This window comes from Eublepharis macularius, chromosome 6 (genome assembly GCF_028583425.1).
Source record: "Eublepharis macularius isolate TG4126 chromosome 6, MPM_Emac_v1.0, whole genome shotgun sequence".
In the NCBI taxonomy this organism is placed as follows: domain Eukaryota; kingdom Metazoa; phylum Chordata; class Lepidosauria; order Squamata; family Eublepharidae; genus Eublepharis; species Eublepharis macularius.
This window is the reverse complement of record NC_072795.1, coordinates 91,917,332-91,938,654: the sequence shown is the minus strand read 5'-3', so window position 1 is coordinate 91,938,654 and position 21,323 is coordinate 91,917,332. Positions and strand designations below refer to the sequence as shown.

Below are 21,323 nucleotides of genomic sequence, written 5' to 3'. Positions count from 1 at the left end.
GGAACAATGGGACAATATTATTTAGAGTGATGAGACCAAAATCTCCCTGTTTGGTAGTGATGGCATAAAATACGTGAGAAGAAGAATCAGAGAAGATTTGCATCCTGATTGCATTACACCTACCGTGAAATACCCAGTTAGTGTTATGATATGGGGTTGTATGACATCAAAAGGTGTGGGCAGAATGACATCAAAAGGTGTTTCCATTTGCATGATAAATGGCAATATAAATGCCCAAAAATACATAAATGAAATACTGGAGCCCAAACTGAAGCCTTCCACACGTGATCTTTTCCAAGATAATTAAGCATTTATATTTCAACAAGATTCAGCTCCATGTCATGTTGCTGCTGTGTGCAAAAAGTGGTTTCAAGATAATCATATTCCACTGTTGGAATGGCCTGGGAATAGCCCAGACCTTAACCCTATCGAAAATCTATGAAGCCAACTAAAGAAACTGGTTAGTGAGGAGCAACCCTGCAATAAACCGCAATTAATAGAAGCAATAACTCAAATGTGGTTTCACATTATAACAGCTGCAGAACTAAAAAACTTGGTTCACTCCATGGGAAGGCGTTGTAAGGCCGTAATTAAAGCAAAAGGTTACCCAACTAAGTATTAACTGACATGGTGAGAATTGTTCTATAACTCATTTTTTCTATGTGTTTCAATTTTCTTCTTTATAACTACTGTTCTAAAAAAATTTCCTTCATAAAAGTTATTGCATTACATTCTTGATTAAATTATCTTTCCATTGATATATAATTATATGGTATTACTCCAAAAAAAAGTGGTGTTATGAGCCATCAAACCTCAAAAATATACTTTTTCCAAAAGGTTTCCACAATTTTGGCTACTATGTAACATTATACCAATATGTAACAGGTTCTCTGAATTCTCAGCTTCCAATTTTTAAAGAAAGTCTTTAGCCCTTTCCATTGCGGAGATATGCTTTTTTCCTCATATCGCTGCAAAGGAAGAGGGAGAGACGTACTTTAAAAAGAAAAGAAAACCTGGGAATTCAGAGAAGAATTGGAATAATGTTGTATTAATATGATAGAATAGTGCCAATTAAAAACCATAGAGGTGATGGGGAGGAATAGCTACTGAGAAGACAGCGTCATGGAAAATGGCTGCCATCTAGGCAGGAAAATCTGAATTTTCTCACCCATAGAGCAGCCACCTAGGATTTATTGTAATCTGTACCCAAACTTCAGAGAAACCCAGATTTGAGAAAGATCAGACAAAAGCCAGGGAAACATTGAGAGGTGCCAGAATATACCATGTTGCTGTAGGGAAGCAGGTATCAACAGCACTGAACCCAAGATGGATGACTCTTGTGGAAACAGTGCAGATACACAAGCAAGCAGATGTAGCTGTGGAAAGCTTTAGAAGTGAAACAATCATACCTTAAAATTTGTTCTGATACTGGCTTGTGAAACTTGGGTGGTAAATCAAGTTTTGGCTTTACAGTGAAGCACTGAATATCTGTATTTTAGGATTAAGAATTGTAAGGATATGAAGTTAAAATGACCATCAGAGAAATGGTTCAAGGATGGAGACGGAAGACACATGATGTATCAAAGCCTGGAACACTACCTTGTTCCATGATGGATGAAAGGCAGGATTTAAATTTAGCTAGTAAATAAAATAAATATAAACTGAAAAATACACACACCATATACATGTAGTATATATACATACATACATACACATACACATACACATACACATACACATACACATACACACATATATATATATATATAAAATACATAGGAAATGGAAGTAAGTTTGTGTATTATCACAGAAGTGTACCAATTACATTTACACCACATTTTTAAAAGGATACACTGCCCAGGAGAATTTTTAATGTCTTCGCCTGGGGGAGATGTTGTCTTCATTTTTTCAGCGTTTGGAAACTGGGTTAACAACCTTGCTTCAAAATCTTCACGACGCTCATATTCTTTTCCTCGATAAATAAAAACTTTGTTCTATGAAGAAACATATTGAAATTTGTGTGAACCATAGATCTGAAAACAAGAAGCAAATACACAACAACAGAAAACTTGGCATAAATTAACTCCAATTTCTGCACTGACAACTTTGAATGCATGTGTCTGCCATAATTCATTCATCAGGGAAGTGAAGAATTTGTAACTTTAAATAAATGGATTTAGCCTAATTGTTAAGTTGCATCAATGGTGTGGGAACTGCTGAAAACTGGGCTGCAGTGGGTGTTATTCCACATGACAAACAATTACAGAAAAAGCAGCATCCCAAGTGGTTGTAAGCTGTTTTAATGAAGCCAAGGAAACCTTTAGCCTGTGTCTAGTTTCTTAAGCTGGATTCTGGTATTAGTTAGATAGATACAAGGTGGGCAGAGAAGATGTGTTTACCTTTCTCATGCTTGACGATAAAACTGTAAAATTATATGTAACATGCTTTTAGTTTTGATAGGCAATTTAGTTATGATAGGCTATTTAATGTAACTGAGTAATAAAGTACATTCTCTGCATTCAGTCTCAGGTACAATCACCGGCATTTTAAGGTTTTTTTTTTTAAAAAAGAGAAGCTTCTCCACTTAAAAGAATATCAAGAAACATGGCTTGGAAAGCCTTATTTTATTTATTGATCTATTTTCATTTATAGTCTGCCAGGTATTAGCTAGAATGATAAATTACCTGATTTCTGTGCAGGGTAGTTTCTTTACCTTTCTAAAATTGTTATGGTGAACTGTGTGTGTTTAAAATAATATTTGATCAATACATTTAGTAGGGTAGGGAAACTAGAGTTTGGAATTTGGAGTTGTGTTTTTTAAAAAAAAATCAAAATCTCAGAATATTAACATTTCGAAACAGAAAAAAGAAACATGTATTTTGCATTTGTTGTATGCTTACAGTAAAAATGTGATGAGATGTAACAGGATTTTACCTAACCGTATGATCTAAGAAATAATTCACTTCATTTCAAAGTATTTCTTTGTTTTAAAATCTTTTTGGAAAGAAAAAAATTTGTGTCTTGACTCTAACATCCTTCCTTCTTTAAATTCAGTCTAGTTGGCCATCTGCATTAGATATGTCCAGAGTTACCTGTGCCCAGGTGGGGCCTGAAATTCTACTGGAATTACAACTCATCTCCAGTCTATAGAGATCAGTTCCCTTGGAGTAAATGGCAGCTAAAGAGGGTGAACTCTATAGAATTACATCCCTGCTGAACTTCCTCCCATCCCCAAACCCTGCCCTCCCTTGTTACCATCATCAAATCTCCAAGAATTTGCCAAGCTGGAGTTGGCAACCCTATATATGTCCTAAAATAATGTCATTGAGAAAGATGATATAAACATGAATATAGTTAGGAAGTATTTATATTAATATGCACACATTTCATATTTAATATTAATATTTAACTTGCAAACAATATCTGATGTCAGCTTTTAAAAAACAGAATACGCAACAAAGTAATAGAAAGATATCAGTGATGAGTTTTCAGCATTACTAACTTGGGATGTGCAATTTGGGTTTCCGATTGGGGATTTTAACCTGAATTGAGCCCAATTCGGGTAGATTCGGTATTCCCGAATCAGCCCCAGCATTGCAGAGCCTATTCAGAAATACTGAAGCAAAGCTTTCCAAAATGTTTCATAATGCTTCGGAAAGCTTTGTGTAGAGTGGCAGCAGCCACAAATGGCAAGAAAAGTGCTGCTTTCAAAGGTTCCCGCTGCTTCACTCTCCCATCAGAAGAAGGTGGCGGTGGAGAAAGCTCAAAGCAGCACTTTTCTTGCTATTTGCAAACAGCAAGAAAAGTGCTGCTTTGATCTTCAGTGTGCTCCGAATATTTATGGAGCATACTGAAGCGGTTTAGATACCCGAATTCTGAAGCAGCTTGCCGCGTCGGGATTCAGGTTATTCCAGATTGTTTTCCTGCTTTGGGGAAACCCTAATCTTTTTTGGGTACACACTCCTATTACTAACAATTATACAGTTGCCTTACTTTGACTGTGTGTGTGTGTATGTGTAAAGTGCTGCAAAGTTACAGCCAACTTACAGCAACTCCATAGAATTTTCAAGGCAAGAGAGAAACAGAGGCTGTTTGACATTGCCTACCTCTGTCTAGAGACCCTGACCTTCCAAGATCTCCCATCCAAGCACTAACCAGGACCAACCCTGCTTAGCTTCTGAGATCTGATAAGATCAGGCTAGCCTGGGATATTAAGGTCAGAGCTTGCTTTGATTACAGATATTTTATAGATCATGAATTAAGAAATTTTGTATTTTGCTACATGCCCGTATCTGGAATGTATGATTTGTTTATAATCTGGAATGAATTAACTCATAGCCATTTAATTCAAATATTCAGAAAAACACCTCTCCTGTGATTTCTAATTATTCTCCAAAGAGTTGTATTTAGAAGCTCTAAATCACTATCAGTTAATTCTGTACATATGGGATATTGTGAACTGTACTATAGAGTGCATGTAACAAAATATACAGCAAATGATGAGGTTAAACACTGTTTTTGTAAAGTTTCACAGATTTTATTGTCTGATTTTTGGTTTAAATGTTTTTCAGAAGTTTTTAGACTGCACTGCCTTGCTCTGCTAAAGGTACAGTCATCTTGGCAGGGGAATCCCTACTCACACCCTCCACCCCCCGCCCCCATTTACCTGGCTGATGGAGGGGAATACGCCTCCAGGGGCATGCCATAGCAGCCTGATTCAGCCTGAATTTGGCCCAAGTCAGTCTGCTGCAGGACATGGGAGCACTCACACGCTCCACATCAGCCAGATTTGGGTCAATTTAGCCCAGATTCCAGCTGAATCAGGCTGTTGTGTAGTGCAGGGGTGCTGCCGCAGTCCACAGCAGCCCGATTTGGGCCAAATTGGGCTACTGCATAGCACGGGAGCAATGCTACGCTCCACAGCAGCCTGTTTTGGTCCCCTGGGGAGCATGCGAGTGCTCCCAGGGTGGCCTGTGGCCCACGCGATGACATCACTTCCTGGAAGTGATGTCATCACCCAAGCTGGGAGCCTGCTCACACTGCAGGCACAAAAGGAAGAGATAAAGGTAGGACCTAGATCCCACATCTCCTGTTGGGGGGGCTAGGGTGACCTGGCAACCCTACACTGTAGCAATTAGATTTCTTCATATATTTAGCAGTGTGAAAGGCAGAACAGTAGACTCTGCTCCACTTAAGGGGAGAATATTACAGAAAAAAATTAGAAACAGCTCTGTCACCAATCCAATTCCTGAACACCTCAAATAGCCATGTAATACCAGTGGTAGACCTCAGGGAAAACTATTAAATGGCACTTAAGTTTTATTTATTTACTTACTTTATTTATACCCTGCCTTTCTTCCCAATAGGACCCAAGGTGGCTTACATAATTCTCTTCTCCTCCATTTTATCCTCACAACAAGTTGGTGAGGTAGGTTAGGCTGAGAGAGTGTAACTGGCCGAAGGTCCCCAGCAAGCTTCCATGGCAGACTGGGGATTTGAACCTGAGCCTCCAGATCCTAGTCTGATATTCTAGCCAGTATACCATGCTGGCTCTCAGATTCAATTCTATGATATTTTGTGACAATGCAGAGGTCTCTTAGGATCCTATGGCCCCAGTTTTTATAAACAACTTCCATTATGGCCTATATTTCGTTACTAGATCTGCACAAGCAATAATTTGAATTTAACAAATTCTTGTCCTATATCTTCCTTTTCAATAATTTGAAAATCATATGAGTCATGAATACAAATGAAGTGTAAAGAAAGTTTCTTCTAAATAAAACAATGGAGCCAAGAATGGATTTAAATACTCAGGTCCATTCCAAGTGGGGTTGCCAGTCTCCAGGCGGTAGCTGGAGATATTTGGAATTACAACTGATTTCCTGATGACAGAGATCAGTTCCCCTGGAGAAAATTCCTGCCTTGGAACATGGACTCTATGGTATTATACTCAAGTGAGGTCCCCCCCTCCTCAAACCCTGTCCTCTCCAGGCTCCACCCCCCAAAATCTCCAGGAATTTCCCAGCCAGGAGCTGGCAACCCTAATTCCAAGCATCTGGACAAATATTTTAAAATACATTGGCTCCAATCAATTTGTTGCAGTCAAAATACTTTCCAGAATGAAAAGCATAGCATTTTCAAATGTAGCCATCTATCAGTTATTCATCAAATGATGAAAATAATATTTACCCGTAGAAATGTAGGAAATCCTTGTCCATAGTATCCAACAGCAAAGTAATCAGGTTTGGGTCTGATTACTTTCACGATATTTTCATAGAACTGTGCTTGCTTTTTCTGTGTAGGAAAAAATGTAATTTAAAAGCTTCACTTTAACTGAAGATTTTGGCACTTTCCTTTTCAAATATATCAATTTATTTATAATTCTACCATTAGTAATCTGCAAATTGAAATATCAAAGTATTTCATGAATTTCATTTGTTTTTATAAAATGTTAGCATATGTACTATCAGAAATTTGACAGACCATATATATTTTTCCAGAAGCACCACATTTCAGTTTTCAGTCACAATATCTTACATAATGGAAATTCTAGACAACTGTCAGCAAAGTACCCAAATATCCTATAATATTTTTTTCTTTGTCTAGTACTTTAAAAAAACTAGCACTAAACAGAGAATTTTTTTTAAAAATACCTCCATTCAGAAATTTCCAAATCAAAGTATCAACATGACTAAAACGGGAGGGGAAAAAACCTGGAATCTGCCTTGTTATTTCAGACTGCTGAAAGTTGAAGTGTGTTAATATAAGAATTCTGGCAATTCAGATTTCCTTGAAGGTGGCTTAATATTTTCATAAAAACATTGTTTAATCTTCTGGTCAGCAAAGCTCAGCTTTTATATTTCAACCTCCATATATTAGTGTCTATAAAAATATGCTTCCCTTTTCATTATTTCATTTAAGAACGTCATTGAGCCATCCCAAGACTTTTGGACATGTTTTCCCAAATGTTATACTTTAATGAAAGCATTTTCAAGGAACGTATCTTCTAGTATCTCCAGATCTTCAGAGATACTATATAAATTTTTTTTATTTTTCATAACTACAAAACACTACACAGCACTACACAAGACTATCACAAGGAAAGGGGAGAGGGAAGGGACAAAGGGGGGTGGAAAAAGAGAAAGAAGAAAAAGGGGGGGGGGGGAATGAACTACAAACACTAAACACTACACTTCAATGTTTCCCTTCATACTGTCATAATACAAAAATAGCTCCATAGGATAATGATGGAGTGGTTAATCATACAGAGAATAGGCATTTCAAATTCTGATTAAACTTTCCTCCCCCTTCTAGGTCCCGGACGCAGTTCTCTCTGTGCAACCGCTGTTGCGGTGCTCTCCTCCTCCTCCCCCCCCTCCGGCTCCTCCTTTTCTTCGTTCTCGGTGCAGCAGAGTTCTGGGTTTTTATTCTCAAAATCCTTTAGTTGATCTTCTGATAATATCTTATAGGCCTGATCTTTATATCTGAACCATATTCCTTCCGGGAATAACCATTTGTACTTTATTCCATGGTCCCTCAGAAGAGCTGCAAACTTTTTATATTTAAAACGCCGTTTCCGGACTAGAAATGGAACGTCCTTCAAAATCTTGACTTTCAAACCCATAAAGTCCAAATCCGCATTGTATGAGTTATATAGGATGGTGTCCCGAATCTTTTTAGATGAAAAGTCAATAATGATCTCACGAGGCAACTGTTGCTTTGTTGCATATTTTGAAGAAGCCCGACGGACCTCCAAAATGGCGCTTTTTACCTCTTCTTTAGTCGTCCTCGCGGGTATCGCCAATAGTTCCGAGACCACCTCCCACAGATCCTCTTTTTCCTCCTCTTTCACGTTTTGGAGACGCAAAATTGTCTGCGTTCGTTCCATTTGTAGCCCGATCAGCTGGTTCTCAACCAGCTTCAGCTCCTTTTTTGTAGCCTTCACAAGTGACGCACTTTCCAGAGCAGACTTTTCTGCCCCCCCCCGCTGCTGCCTTAATGGTTTTCACTTCGCTTTCAATTAAGCCCACCGTTTGATCAGTTTCGTTCAGCTTGTCAACAAAGGGTTTTATGGCTTCCACCACCGCCCTGCGCACCAACTCTTCGAGCGACTCCCCCTTCAAAGCTTCTTTGCTGCCATTTTGGGGGGGGGCGCCAACAAAATTCTGGAACTCAACGAAGGGGAAGAACGAGTCTTCTTCAGATCAACCTCTCCTTCACAAACGCTTGTAGAACAGAAGGGATTCGCTTGTTTACGGGCTTCCGCCTGTTTCTTTTATTTGCCGTTTCTCGTTGCCTGGCAGCACTCGAGGCGCCGCGCACGTCTGCCGGCCTCCATAGGGACAAACGGGCAATTCCCCCCCCCCGCATTGATTTCGGGGAGTTCTTCCCGCCGCGTCCCGGACCCTGGCTCCCTCCCTGGGAGTCCTGGGGGCTAATCCTTGCGGATCCGCCGCCCGGTCAGGGTGCCCGGTCGTTTCCTCCCGGACCAGCCGAGATGAGCGTCCGGCATGGCTGAGAAAACGAAACCGAATCCCAGATCTTCAGAGATACTGTATGAGACACGGGATGGTGTGATTTCTTAACAAGCAGATCCTTCCTTCCTCCAAGGGAAGCACCATTATAGGAGGGGAGGTAAAAGTACAACAGAAAAATGTTTGGGGAGGACAGACAAGAAGGGGGAAAAGTTTATAATCTTCCTATAAAGAAGGAAGAAGGACAGTGTACAGCAGAGTGCTTCAAAAGGAATGACGTTAAAGAGGCTGAAGAAAAATCAATAAGTAAAGTCAAACAAAGAAACTGAACAACAGCTATCAGGCAGTGAAGAAAGAGAAAATCCTGTGAAGTGTCCTGACAAACAATGACATCAGAAGAAGCACCGCAGGTTGAATAGCAGCTGTCCTACTCTCTCTAATTCCCCTAAATAACTTCAGGAAGGCCTTACTTGATGCCTTAGGAGAAATGGTTGACTGCTAGACAAATGAAGGAAAACCTCATGGGTTGCAATACCCTATACAAAACAGTCAGTGTCAGGGAATTTATATCTCACAGAATAGATGTTCAATAGCCTGAACCAAAGAAGAGAGACAAGAACAGAGAACAGGCAAACTCTTCCTCTCTGTCCTAGTATGCATTCTGACTGGACCAGGAGACTGAGAACTCACTAATCATGTGTCACTTTCTTCTAGTCTGAAGGAGGGAGATTTGACTCTCGAAAACTTATACCCAGAAAATTTTGTTGGTCTCTAAGGTGTCACTGGACTCCAGTCCTTCTGTTCTACTGCTGACCAACACCTCAAACTACCTCCCAGTCTGTAGAGTACAAGATTATGATCATTCTGTTTCCTTTGTATCATATTCTAACTTTCACAAAATGTCTAAATATCTTCCATAAACTCCTATGGTAAGATTCTGTGTATTACTCACTAGCCAAAGTCCCAATCACAAGATTTGTGTTCTGTTACCCCTGCCTTCAGGGATCAAATGGTAGTTACCAGGAACAGACTTTTTTAATAGTAGCACCTCACCTGTGGAGAGCCCTTGAGACTTGCTTGGAACTTTATTCTCTTTTAGGCACTAAGTTAAAACGTATCTTTTTACCCAACCTTTTAACTAAGGGGATTGCTAACAGTCTGCTTCTAGTCTGAGAACTATTTTGTGAGGATCGTTATAGGCTGCTAAATGTTTGATGCCATTTTTATGCCCTGTGTATATTTTTAGTGGGCTTTAATGCCTTTATGGTGCGCATATATATTCTTACTTGCTATCCCATATGAGAAACCTGTTCCAGTTTTTACTGTGGATCCAATGAATTTTCACAGTAAATTCTGGTAGACTTCATGTTGGCAGTAGTCTTGCATGCTGTATGTACGACAGTTAATGATATAGTGGGCAAATAGAATATGAGGACCATATTACTAAAAAGAGATAGTAAGGTACTGTAGCCCATGGATGGCAAAAGAATGAAAGGATTGCTAATGGAAGACAGGGAGATTTCAGAGAAATCAAATTAATTCTTTGGATTAATTTTCACTGTGAAAAATATGGGCCAGTTAACTGTGCTAAAAGTACTATTTTCAGGCAAGGTGTATAAAAAACTGCATCAAACAAAAATGAGAAAATATGATGCTCTAGGGCTAATGTACAAATTAAAACGTTAGGCCCAAACAGCATGCACCTGAGTAACCTTAAAGAATTCAAATGTGAAATTGTGGTATTTAAAAAAAATGAAACTACTCACTAAAATTGGTTTGGAAACTAGCAAATGTAACACCAATGTATCTAGAGGAGATTCGGGAAATTACAGTCTAGTTAGCCTAATGTCTATTTCCAGGCAAACTGGAAATACTGTGATTAAAGATAAATTGATAACTATTAAAGGCAGAACATGATCTCTGCATCTGGATAATGATGCCCGGTACATATTTAGATATCCAAAAAAGTTTTGACTAAATCCTTCAGCAAAGGTTCTCCAATAAAGTTATCAGTCATGGAATAAGAGAATGGGTCATCTCCTGGATTATAAATAGATAGTTTTCATAATGAGAAGAAAAAAGTAGGGTTCATTTATTTCATTGGTTCATAAATGATCTGGAATTAATTCAGTAATTCAGGGTGATAAAGAATCAAAACAGATTGGGGAAAGCTCCACAAGAACGTCTCCATACTGATTGGAAGAGCAACAACTTGACACATGAAGTTCAATGTAAAAAGAAATGTTAAGGACTTCTAGGCTCTTCAGTTTAGAAAAAGACAAATAGAGGACAAGACAGAGGATCATACATTTGTGTGGGGTAGTGAAAGCAGAGAGAGACCCAGTTTTTTCTCACTTTCTCTTACTACTATGACTCATCAGGACCCAGTGATGTTGATGCGTTGTAGATAGAGGCCACACAAAAGGAAGTACTTGGACACATGAAGCTGTCTTGTACAGAATCAGACCACTGGTCCCTCAAGATGAGTATTATCTACTCAGACTGGCAGAGGGTCTCCAGGAGAGGTCTTTCTTATCATCTACTATGTGATCCTTTTAAGTGGCAATGCCAGGGATTGAACATCGGACCTTCTGCATGACAAGCAGATCCTGCCACTGAGCTGCAGCCCCTTCTCTACTTCTTCACTCAACAAGTAATTAATGTGTAGCATTTATGGCTACATGATGTAGTGATAGCCACTAGTTTACTAGACATTAAAGGGAGATGAACAGGTTTATAGAGGATTGGATTCATTAACGGATTTTAGCCACAATGATTAAATGAAACCTCTATGTTTAAAAACAGTAATCCTCTTAATATCAGTTCTGGGTAACAATAGCATTAGAGGATTTGGTCTTCATGTCCTAATTTTAGGTCTTGAGGATGTGTCTAACTGTCCACCATGAAATAAATGTACCATTAGTCTGAACCAGCATGGGTACTTGTATATTTTTATGAAAAAAAACTGATATGGTGGCAATTTGCGACTCTCCTTCACTAATAATGCTGTATCCTAACTACCGACTCATGGATGTAATGAGCTGACAGGTTCATATTTGGTATTTCAGGAAGTACACCTGATGGGTTAACACAATGTACTAGTGATTAGGACATCACCTGATTAGTAAGGAAGCAAAGACACAAGTGATTCCTTGTGATTCCAAGTGATACCTGCCATCTTTGCTAATAAAATGACAAACTGTTTCTTTCTTTACGCCAGGAATGATGAACTTCTGAATTCTTAGGGAAACTATTCTTTGGACGATCTAGAGAAAAGGCATATTCTACTGTACAACCTTACTCATTTATGGGTGCTCTAGTTCTAGTCTCCAAACGCTAGGCATTTTAGAACCTCTCACAAATCTTTTCTTATGAATCCATTTGATACAAATCTTTACTGCACATAGATTAAAATTTAGTAGGTCTGCCAAAGGTTTTTGTGGGCTAACTCGTTTATCAAACTTTGTTTACAAGGGTGTATGCTAAACAGTTGGTCACACACACTATATAAAAATAAATCAGGTCATGTTTACTAAGTAAAATATACAATAAAACCTAATGTAAGTTTAAAAATCAATTTACACCTGTCTGTGTCCTATATATGCTCCTTCTGAAAATAGGCATAAACCACCAATGAAACTGCAGAATTCTTTTAACACAAATATGAATTGCATTCAATCTCTTATTAGCTTCTTCAGCTGGAAAATATCTCTGCAAGTATTATAAAATATGCTCTTAAGTTGCAAGGCAAGTATTACTGGGTTGCAAAGAAAATGATAAGAAACTGAACTTGAGTTCAGTCAACAGGAGCAACATTTGTTCACTTGTCAATAAAAGAATAGTGCAAATACACAAACAGCATCAGAAAGAAGCTAAGACTAAAGGCAAAGCAGCTTAGAAATGGTCATTTTCCTGCTTGAAATACCATTTACACAAAGAAAAAAATAGTTCTTGCTTTAAATGGACAGTGCCAGCCTCTGTTCAATCATTTCCTACATTATAGGAAGGCTGTTTTTTAAGATAAGAAAAATGAAAATGCTGGAGTACTGTACAAGGCTTAGAGGAACCGGTGCCTTTAGTCCTCCCTATAAGAAACCAGGGCAACCACAGCCTTGTGGTATTATGTCCAGGACCATGTTCAGGCCAAAAGGCTTAGCCAGGGCTGGGTAACAAAAAGAAGGTAATCAAATCTGAAAGAGGACAAAGAGCCTGAGCAGAAGCAGCAAAGTTGCTCTTTGTTGAATAGGCAACGGAATTGGAGGGCATTAGATATAAACTGGACTCTTGGCTCCTTTCACTAGGGTTTACTGTAATTAGTTAACTTGCATATCATATTTTGTATTATTATTATTTATTATTAGTTACAATGTTTATAGATTGCCTTTCTCACTGAGACTCAAGACGAATTACACAATATGGGTCAGTACAGTCAATTTTAGAGACATTTCAATAAACTATGTAAATGGGTATATAAATGCAAATTTGCAAGGATTTAAAATCAGCAGAAATCCGATACAAAGTTGAAGAAATGTGAAGGAGAGTATAAGCAATCCTAAGACTGACATATTAAACCAATGGTCCCCAACCCCCGGGCCGCGGACCGGTACCTTTCCGTGGCCTCTTAGCAACTGGGCCACACCAGCGCCGGCAAAGGGGTGGGAAGATGAGTGGCAAGCAATCCCTGCTTGCCTCCCCGCTTCCCCGCCTGCCGTGCCGCCAGGGAGCCCAGCAGTGCCGGCAAAGGGGCGGGAAGGTGAGTGGCGAGGCAGCCTGCTTCCTCGCTTGCCTCCCTGCTTCCCCGCCTGCCGTGCCACCAGGGAGCCCAGCAGTGCTGGCGAAAGGGCAGGAAGGTGAGCGGTGAGGCAGCCCGCTTTCCCACATGCCTCCCCGCTTTCCTGCCTGCCATGCTGCTGGGCAGCACCGGCGAAGGGTGGGAAGGCAAGCGGTGAGGCAGCCCCTTACCCGCTTGCCTCCCCCAGTCCGTGGAAAAATTGTCTTCCACAATACTGGTCCCTAGTGCCAAAAAGGTTGGGGACCACGGTATTAAACAAACTAGAAACTACACTGTAGGATCATACACACAGCAAAAGACAGTACATAGTAGTAACATCTATAGTCCCTATTTCTTTACTGACACAACTCTTTGACACAATTGCCTTACAGTACAGCTCTCCTATCAGAGTAAAAAGCCCTCTTGCATAATTCAGTTTTGCATTGTTTGCAGAAGGCCAGGAGAGGTGGAGCTTTCCTGAGGTCCTCATGCCATTCCATAAGGTGGGGGCTACCACAAAGAATGCACGTGCATGGGCAACTGTTGATTTTGCCCATGTGCAGGCTGGCACCTGCTAGAGACCCTGTTCATGAGCAACGCTGCCATGGAGGGACATAGGGAGGGAGGCAGTCCCATAGATATGAGGGACCAAGGTCATGGAGAGCTTTGTATGTGATAGCCAATACCTTGAATTGAGCCAGGTAACTGATAGGAAGCCAATGGAGGGACTGGAGTAATAATCATGCTCCTCCAAGCTCCCAGCAATAACCAACTTGCAGCATTCTGCACCAACCGGAATCTAAAGTTAGAGCAGAATGTGCACACTCATCTGTGATACAGACTGTTACCTGAACTGTGGGCAAAAGGTTTGAGCAATTCATCTCTATAAAGGGTATATGGGATGAAAAGAAAGCAAATAATTGACTTGGATATTTTGTGGGATTTTAATAAGACAAAGGCAGACAATATAGATTAACTTGGAAATATTGTACTAACTAGAGAAGGACCAGCACCAGCCCAGTTGTCTGGTGCTGTCCATCAGGCTGAGTCAATTTATACAGTGGGGAATTTGCAATGATTTGTGGGGCAGCACATCATTTCCCCCTGTATTCCCCTCCCCACAATACGTCTTTATTTTCTTCTCTTGGCAATCCCCATATATTGGCCTTTCCCTCCTTCCTTTTTCTCTTTCCCATCAGCTCATCAATCAACCTTTTTACTGCCCTCCTCTCTTAAGCTATATTTATTATTTATTTTCTTCATTTATTTACTTTATTTACCTGTTTGGGTTCTCCACAATAAGAACCCAAAGCATCTTTCATTATTGTAATTTTCATTTTATCCTCACAACATCCCTGTGAGATAGGTTCAGCTGGGAGTGTGTGACTGGCCCAAGATCACCCAGTGAGTAGCACTGCAGACTGGGGATTTGAACCTTGTTGATAATTAGATATATTGATGATGATGCTATGTAGTTACAAGTAGTGATGTCTGTAGCTCTTGGGAAATGGTTGCACTTTGAAATCAATTCCCTAAATACCGTTTTGCTTGAAAAAAAAGCTCACTGATTATTGTTAACTCTCTCTCTCTCTCTCTCTCTCTCTCTCTCTCTCTCTCTCTCTCTCTCTCTCTCTCTCTCTTCTTTTTTAAGATCTTCAATTAATCAATCAGCAGCCTCCGGCAAGTTCCATACATTTTTCCTGCTGATTCAAGTTAGAAAACAGGCATTATATGAAAACTTAAAATGGAAAAGCAACAAAACAGTGTATGTTAATTTAAATTGAACTGAAAAGGAACCTACCAGCAGTTCACTGAGTTGTTCATAATCAAACATTTCATTTTCGTACTGTTCAGCAAGTTCTTTGCCCAAGGCAATGGCTTCTTCCCACATCTGTTAAAAATACAACTCAACTTCAGTCAAATAGTTACATCTTACTAAGACAAATCTTTAATTTTTAAAAAAATCACAAAATCTAGAAATATATTTATACTGCAAATTGACAGAAAATAATAGGGAGTATATTGCAACAACACAAACATTTTGTAATGGGTTTATTCACCCATTTTTTATTCATAGCACCTCTACAAGCCTTTAAAAGTTGGCTACTGCTTTCATAAACTCAAAATTTATTCTAAGAAATATTAAGAACAGAAAATTGCTTTGGTAATCTCTTACAATAAAAACCCCAAAGGATCAATAATCTACAATAGACCAGTTGTTTAGGTAGGGATGAGTTAATAGGCCTATTTCAATTTCTTTTTGATTTTGCATGTTCAGCTTGCCTCATCTTCATTGCTGCAGTTAATAACCTTTTGATTCTTATATGTACACATAACTTTACACTATTTACACACCTCTGCATAAAATGAATGCAAAAAAAGTCCAAAGAATGTTCATTTTAATAAGAAAAATTTGATGTAAAAAACACGAAACTGGTGAAACAATAAAAACTTGTGAGTTTGTTTTTCAAAATGGAGAAACAAAATCAAAATGGGCTATTAGAATCAAACCAGTCAGCTTTCTCACTAGGGTTGCCAGGTTCCGTTACCCTCTGGGCGGGAGACAGGAGACCTGGAGCTCACATTTTTTTATGTCTTTGCACATATGCTCCCAGGCTGCATGATGACATCACTTCCAGGAAATGACATCATCATGCAGGCCTTGTCCCACCCCTGTGAGCGCTCCCACGCTCCACAGCAGGCCGATTTCAGCCCATTTGGGGCTCAGTCAGGCACAATTTGGGACCAAAATTGGCCCGCTGTGAAGTGCAATGGGCCCTGGAGGCTCCTGTGCTTCACAGCGGGTTAATTTCTGTCTCAAACAGGACCAATTCGGCCCACTGTGGAGCACAGAAGCGCTGCCAGAATGGCTCTGGCAAGCTCCTGAGCTTCACAGTGGGCCAATTTAGGCCCCCAACAGGCCTGATATCCTGTTAGGGGCCCAAATCAAACTGCCTGGCCAACCATTCTGCAGGATGGGCAGGCGTTTGGAGGACGAGCTCCACCAGCAGCGGACCTGAAGTGGGAAGTCCCTATCAGTTCCACTGGTGGGACTTAAATTCTGGAGCCACCCGAGACCCATATGCAGTCTGCCTCCGACCGGCTTCCCCATCCATCCCTCCCTCTGGCTCTGGACTCTGGCTCTGTCAGGTTATGGTTCATTGCAGTTTCTATTGAGTTCACCTGTGTGCATGGGGGAGAATGGTTTTATCTTGTCAAAATTTTGCGAATGACAGTTTTGCACTGGGCATGGATCCTTTGGTAGGAAACACAGCTTGCATGCACTGTTTCCCCATAGCTGGGGATCCCCTTAAGGGATCTTGGGGGCAAGGCATGGCAGGACAAGCCCAGCTCACTCCCAGGTAGCCTGGGAACCACAGAGAGGTTGCCTATGTGGAATCTCTCTCACTGTCATCCCATCATTCTCTCCTGAGCTGGAAGGCTGGGGTGATCGGGGTGGGGGAGTCATCGGCTGTCAAGCACGTCAGCCAGTGCTAGGATCCGAGCCCTATGCAGTGCCAATACTCCATAAGCTGTAATCAATAACGTTGTAGCTTTTTAAAAAAACTCCAATTGGTGTTGCAGTGTTTCTGCCGTGTGCCCCTTGCCCCTCGAGCTGGCTACACAAACAAAAAAATAAAACAGAGCAATAACCTGGGCCTGGAAATCAACTGAAACTTAGTGCAGTTGATGAAGCATCATGGCAGGTTCTTGTCCAATGCCCACCTTGCCTGCGGGTTGTCCAGTTTTTCTGCTTTTGTGCTTGGCACAGTGGTCTGCCACTTAGAATTTATTTATTTATTATTTATTTAAAACATTTCTGTGCTGCCTTTTGACTCACTCAGGTTGTGTGAGTGCAATACTGCTAAAGCTAAAAATCGGGGATTTTTATTTTTTAATGTGGAATTGGATACAAAATGTTCCATACCAAGGGAAAAAATGCGCATCTCCAAAAGAAAATGTGTACAGTTCAAAAACTGAAGTTATGCAAAAGCTATAGTATGGTACTGATATAAAAAAAAAATCACTTCACTGATGCAAAAAGTGAAGTGAATATTCCAGGCTACTTTAGAAGCCCGGACCCTTATCCTCCCTCCGTCAAAGACACTCTCCTGCAGACTCTACTAGTACTTTTCACAGAGTGCTCATCAGTGATTCAAAGATGAAGGAAATTGTTCTAGAACACAGGGCCCATTACTTGATAAGCTATGTGAATCTGTCAATATTCTGCTAAGGATGGTGAAGCCAGAAAATATCCAGTATAGAACTTTATTGGGGCAAAGCTATACAACTAAAAAAATGCTGTCTCTTTTCTCTTGTTCTTGTTTTTTTAAAAAAAACATTATTCTCTCCAAATAAAGTTTTGCAGAAGTTCATGATGCTTTAATCTGAAGCTTCAGTATTAATGCTTGAAATTTCAGTTCTGAGGATTTCCCCCCACTGTAGATAAACTTCTAAATGTCAACGAATGTGACTCTAAGCAGCAATACATATACACACGTGCAAGGAAAATGCAAAGATGTGTTGTAGCAGTGCATACACATACAAAATATAATACATGTCACTGTGCAATTCAAAATTTTCCTTTTAAAAACCTCTGTGTCTGGATAGGAGATCCCCAACAATTATACGTATGTCACTCAGAATTATATGTAAATCGTTCCTCTGAGGAGGAGCAGTGTTCAAGTTTAATCAATTAATTAATACATTCTAGCATTGGAAAGGTTTTACTATCAATCTATAAATAAAATATGTACTCAGTAAAGTTCTGGGAAAGCTCTGGAGAAGTTTCCTGTGATCACTACAATAGATTTATTTGAGAGAGGGCAGTTGGATTGTCACAAGAGCCTTTGATAGCTGAAATCTATAAATATTCTTGAAGGTCAATAATGTTGGACAATCTGCTGCCTTTCAGATTTCCTGCTTTGGAACTTTTCCCAGCTTTGCCTAGGACATAGCAAGTCATCTAGAGGAATGAGCTGTAGTGGGCAAAGAGAACCAGCATGTCGCATTTTGTCTGAGGTACGTTTTTAACACAAGGTGAAAAAACCCACCTGATTTAGTGAAAGAGGCTAGAGATAATGCAATGACAAAGAGGAAGTCTGTACTCTGTATGGGGCACACAGAGCCTCAACATGCTAGAGAGAGAGAGAGAGAGATCCAATCTGGGAGATCCAGGTTCAAATATAGGGGCTTGCCTGCTCACGCGCACATGCATACACACACAGATCCAGGTAATCTGGGTCTGGGTTTCAGGGATTAAAAAAATCCAGGAACCCTGAAATCCAGGTCAGATCCTCTGAGCCATTTTAGAGAATCCCAGTTTTAACTGGCCATTATTCCCTATAGGGAAAAATGTCCAGGGGCTGGCAGCACATTGTTTAAAAGTTATCTCCACCAAATTTGTAGGGCACCTATTCCTTATGGTCCACTAAAGACTCCCCAAATTTCAGAATGATTGGACCCCAGAGTCCAATTTTATTCAGAATGATTGCCCCCAGCCACTCTCCATTGTTTCTTATAGAGGAAACATTTCCTAGGCTTTTAAACTCTGCAGTTTGGGAGTCTTTGGTTCAGCATTAAAACTCCCTGGTAAGCTCATCATCAAACCAGAGAATCCCTTTAATGAAGCTGGGGGTGGGGAAGGTGGTCTAGCCATAGAGTTTAAGCAGGGTGCCTTCACACTTCCACACCAGCACTGAGTTTTTGTGTGACAATACTGCCCCTCCCCCTCCAGAGAACCTCTCCCACCAGTGGGGGAGGGAACAGGCCCTAGAGTGTGGCAGCTCTCCAAGCTGCCCCGGCTCAGGAACACCCCTTGGCAATGGCATAGACTTCTGCCCACAACATCCATGGCATAAACCATAGGTATCCAGAGTCCAGGAAAACACATCCCCCCAGCAGCCACCATATCCCTGGTGCCCTAAGGAATATAGGAGGCCAATTAGTACCACACAAAGCACCCACTGGCCCAGGCCAAGCCCCTGCTCCCACTGCAGCCAATGCTGGCACTTGGCAGCCAATGTAAACCCTAGTCTGTGCTCACCAGACCACATGCCAAGTCACACAGCACGGGTCACATTGATCACCTAGTACCTGTGGTACTTATTATTGCATATCAGGATGGCAGCTCAAACACCCTTGAGGAATGAGTGCACGATAAGGGAGTGCAACTCACTGACAGGGCAGATGGGAGAAGCAGATTTAGGAGGCCAGAAGCCCCATGCAGCCCTGATCCCCCCCTGGAGAGTGCCACTTTGCAATCATAAAGGTGCACCCTGGGTCTCTCCAGCAGACACAGGAGATCCAGCACAGGCACCACAGCAGCAGCCTGTTGCCCAATGACAGGGCTCTGGCCCAGTGGCCAAAGCTCAGATGTTCCAGCACAGAGCAATGATAGTTTGATATCCCCCCTTCCCCCATCTGCACACCTGCCTCTTGCCAGAGGCTGTGGCTGAAGCCAGGCAGCCATGAGAAAGAACCCGTTACTTAGCTGGGCTCTTGTGGGGCTGCCCCTTGAGGCTCTATCCTGGGATCCAGAAACTGCTGAGACTAGATCCCAACAGAGCCAGGGATTGCTCCATCCAGGGGAGTCTTGACACCATGTCCCTTGGGTGGCCAACTCACTGGTGGTGCCCAGATTTCACCAGGAAGTATACTGCCTTCCACAAGACTGAGACCACTGCATTAGGAGAAGAGTGTTGTTCTGGACAGTGACCTCAATGGCTCCACTGTGCCTGACCCCTTCACCAAACTCTGCCATCCCCAAACCTCATCCTTGATCCCCAGTACCATACCAGGCTGCAGGGCAGATGGTCCATGGGCAGTCCCCTGCCCAGTCCCCTGCTCAAGCCACCCCCCCCCTCCCCCAGCAGGGGACTGTGAACTAGGAGCACACCTCTGTGGCCCCATTATTGCAGGTGGGTTTCTTTCTCAGGCAGGAACCATCCAATGATCTGTCCATATGCTGCTGAACAGTTTGTGTCCAGAACAGTCCATTACAGCAACAAGATTGGTTCAGCCTCCTCAGGGGGGCTCAACCAACTGTTGTGCTATTGGCCATCCAACATGGCCCTGCTCCCCTCAGTAGGTTCTGAACTCTGGAGGTGGGTGAGGTCTTGGGTCAGGGTAGGTGGAATAGGAAAGTGGAGGCCCACTCCCTGATGGAGTCAAAGCACTATCGAACAATAAACTTGACTATGAACACAAGTCCACCAACTCAACAACAGTTAATGTATCCCAGCTAAAGGAGTGGGAGGGTGACTCATCTCAAGGGAATTATTGGTTAGCTCATATGAGCCCTCCAATTCACAAAGGCATGCAGGTTACCATGCCATGCAGTGCCCCTTACCCAGCAATGCTCCAAGGAAGTCTGAGCCTGCCCGTGGACCAATAAAGCTGGTGCAGATGCCCCTTATGTCCTCAAGGCTCTTGGATCACATGGCAGGCCTGCAACAGCCACCAATAGACCATATATGTACTGTTCTGTGTCTCACATGAGCACCTGGATGCTAGCCACCTCCCTTTTCAGGTGCTGCTGGACAATAGTCACCTGGTAGAGCCAGGTTCATATAATGTATGACAACCAATATGGCCATGAACAAATTGTCTGTGGGGTAGGAACAGCACTGTGGTTGGAGCAATATAGGATCAGGACCACTGCCCCCAGCCCCATACTCCATCTGTGCCATGCAATGCAGTTGCCCGGCCAATGTGTGAGAGGCAGCAATGGACCCACTTATAAATGAAATTTCCTTATTAGAAAGGGGTTTCAAGATTGGAAATTGTAGTATTTCTGTGTTAGCATTTGCTGACCACCTTGCTATGTTGAATATGTCTATTGAGCTTCAATGGAAAGATATTTGGAGTTAGTACAGGCATGTTGTGGATTCAGGTCTTAGGGTTCAAGCTAAGAAGTGTCATGGACTTTTTATAAGTCCATGTCAGGGGTCTTATGTTGTTAATAATTGTGAGAAGTGGATCATTAATAAGGAACGACATCATATGATTGAACCTGATATGGAACAGCAGTACTTGGGAGTGAAATTGGATCCTTGGAAAGGCATTTGCAAGGTGGG

At 41.4% G+C, this 21,323-nt stretch overlaps 1 protein-coding gene across 1 annotated transcript in view; it reads right to left on the bottom strand.

The window, feature by feature from the left end:
- The window catches only part of DOCK1 (dedicator of cytokinesis 1), a 602,286-nt gene that overhangs the window by 64,850 nt on the left and 516,113 nt on the right, over positions 1 to 21,323 (bottom strand). Inside the window, exons 39-42 of the mRNA XM_054984271.1 lie at positions 15,047 to 15,136; positions 6,190 to 6,294; positions 1,853 to 1,994; positions 1,410 to 1,488 (exon numbers count right to left, since the gene is read on the bottom strand). Coding sequence (XP_054840246.1) covers positions 1,410 to 1,488; positions 1,853 to 1,994; positions 6,190 to 6,294; positions 15,047 to 15,136 — 416 coding nt within the window. The remainder of the gene's footprint in view (positions 1 to 1,409; positions 1,489 to 1,852; positions 1,995 to 6,189; positions 6,295 to 15,046; positions 15,137 to 21,323) is intronic.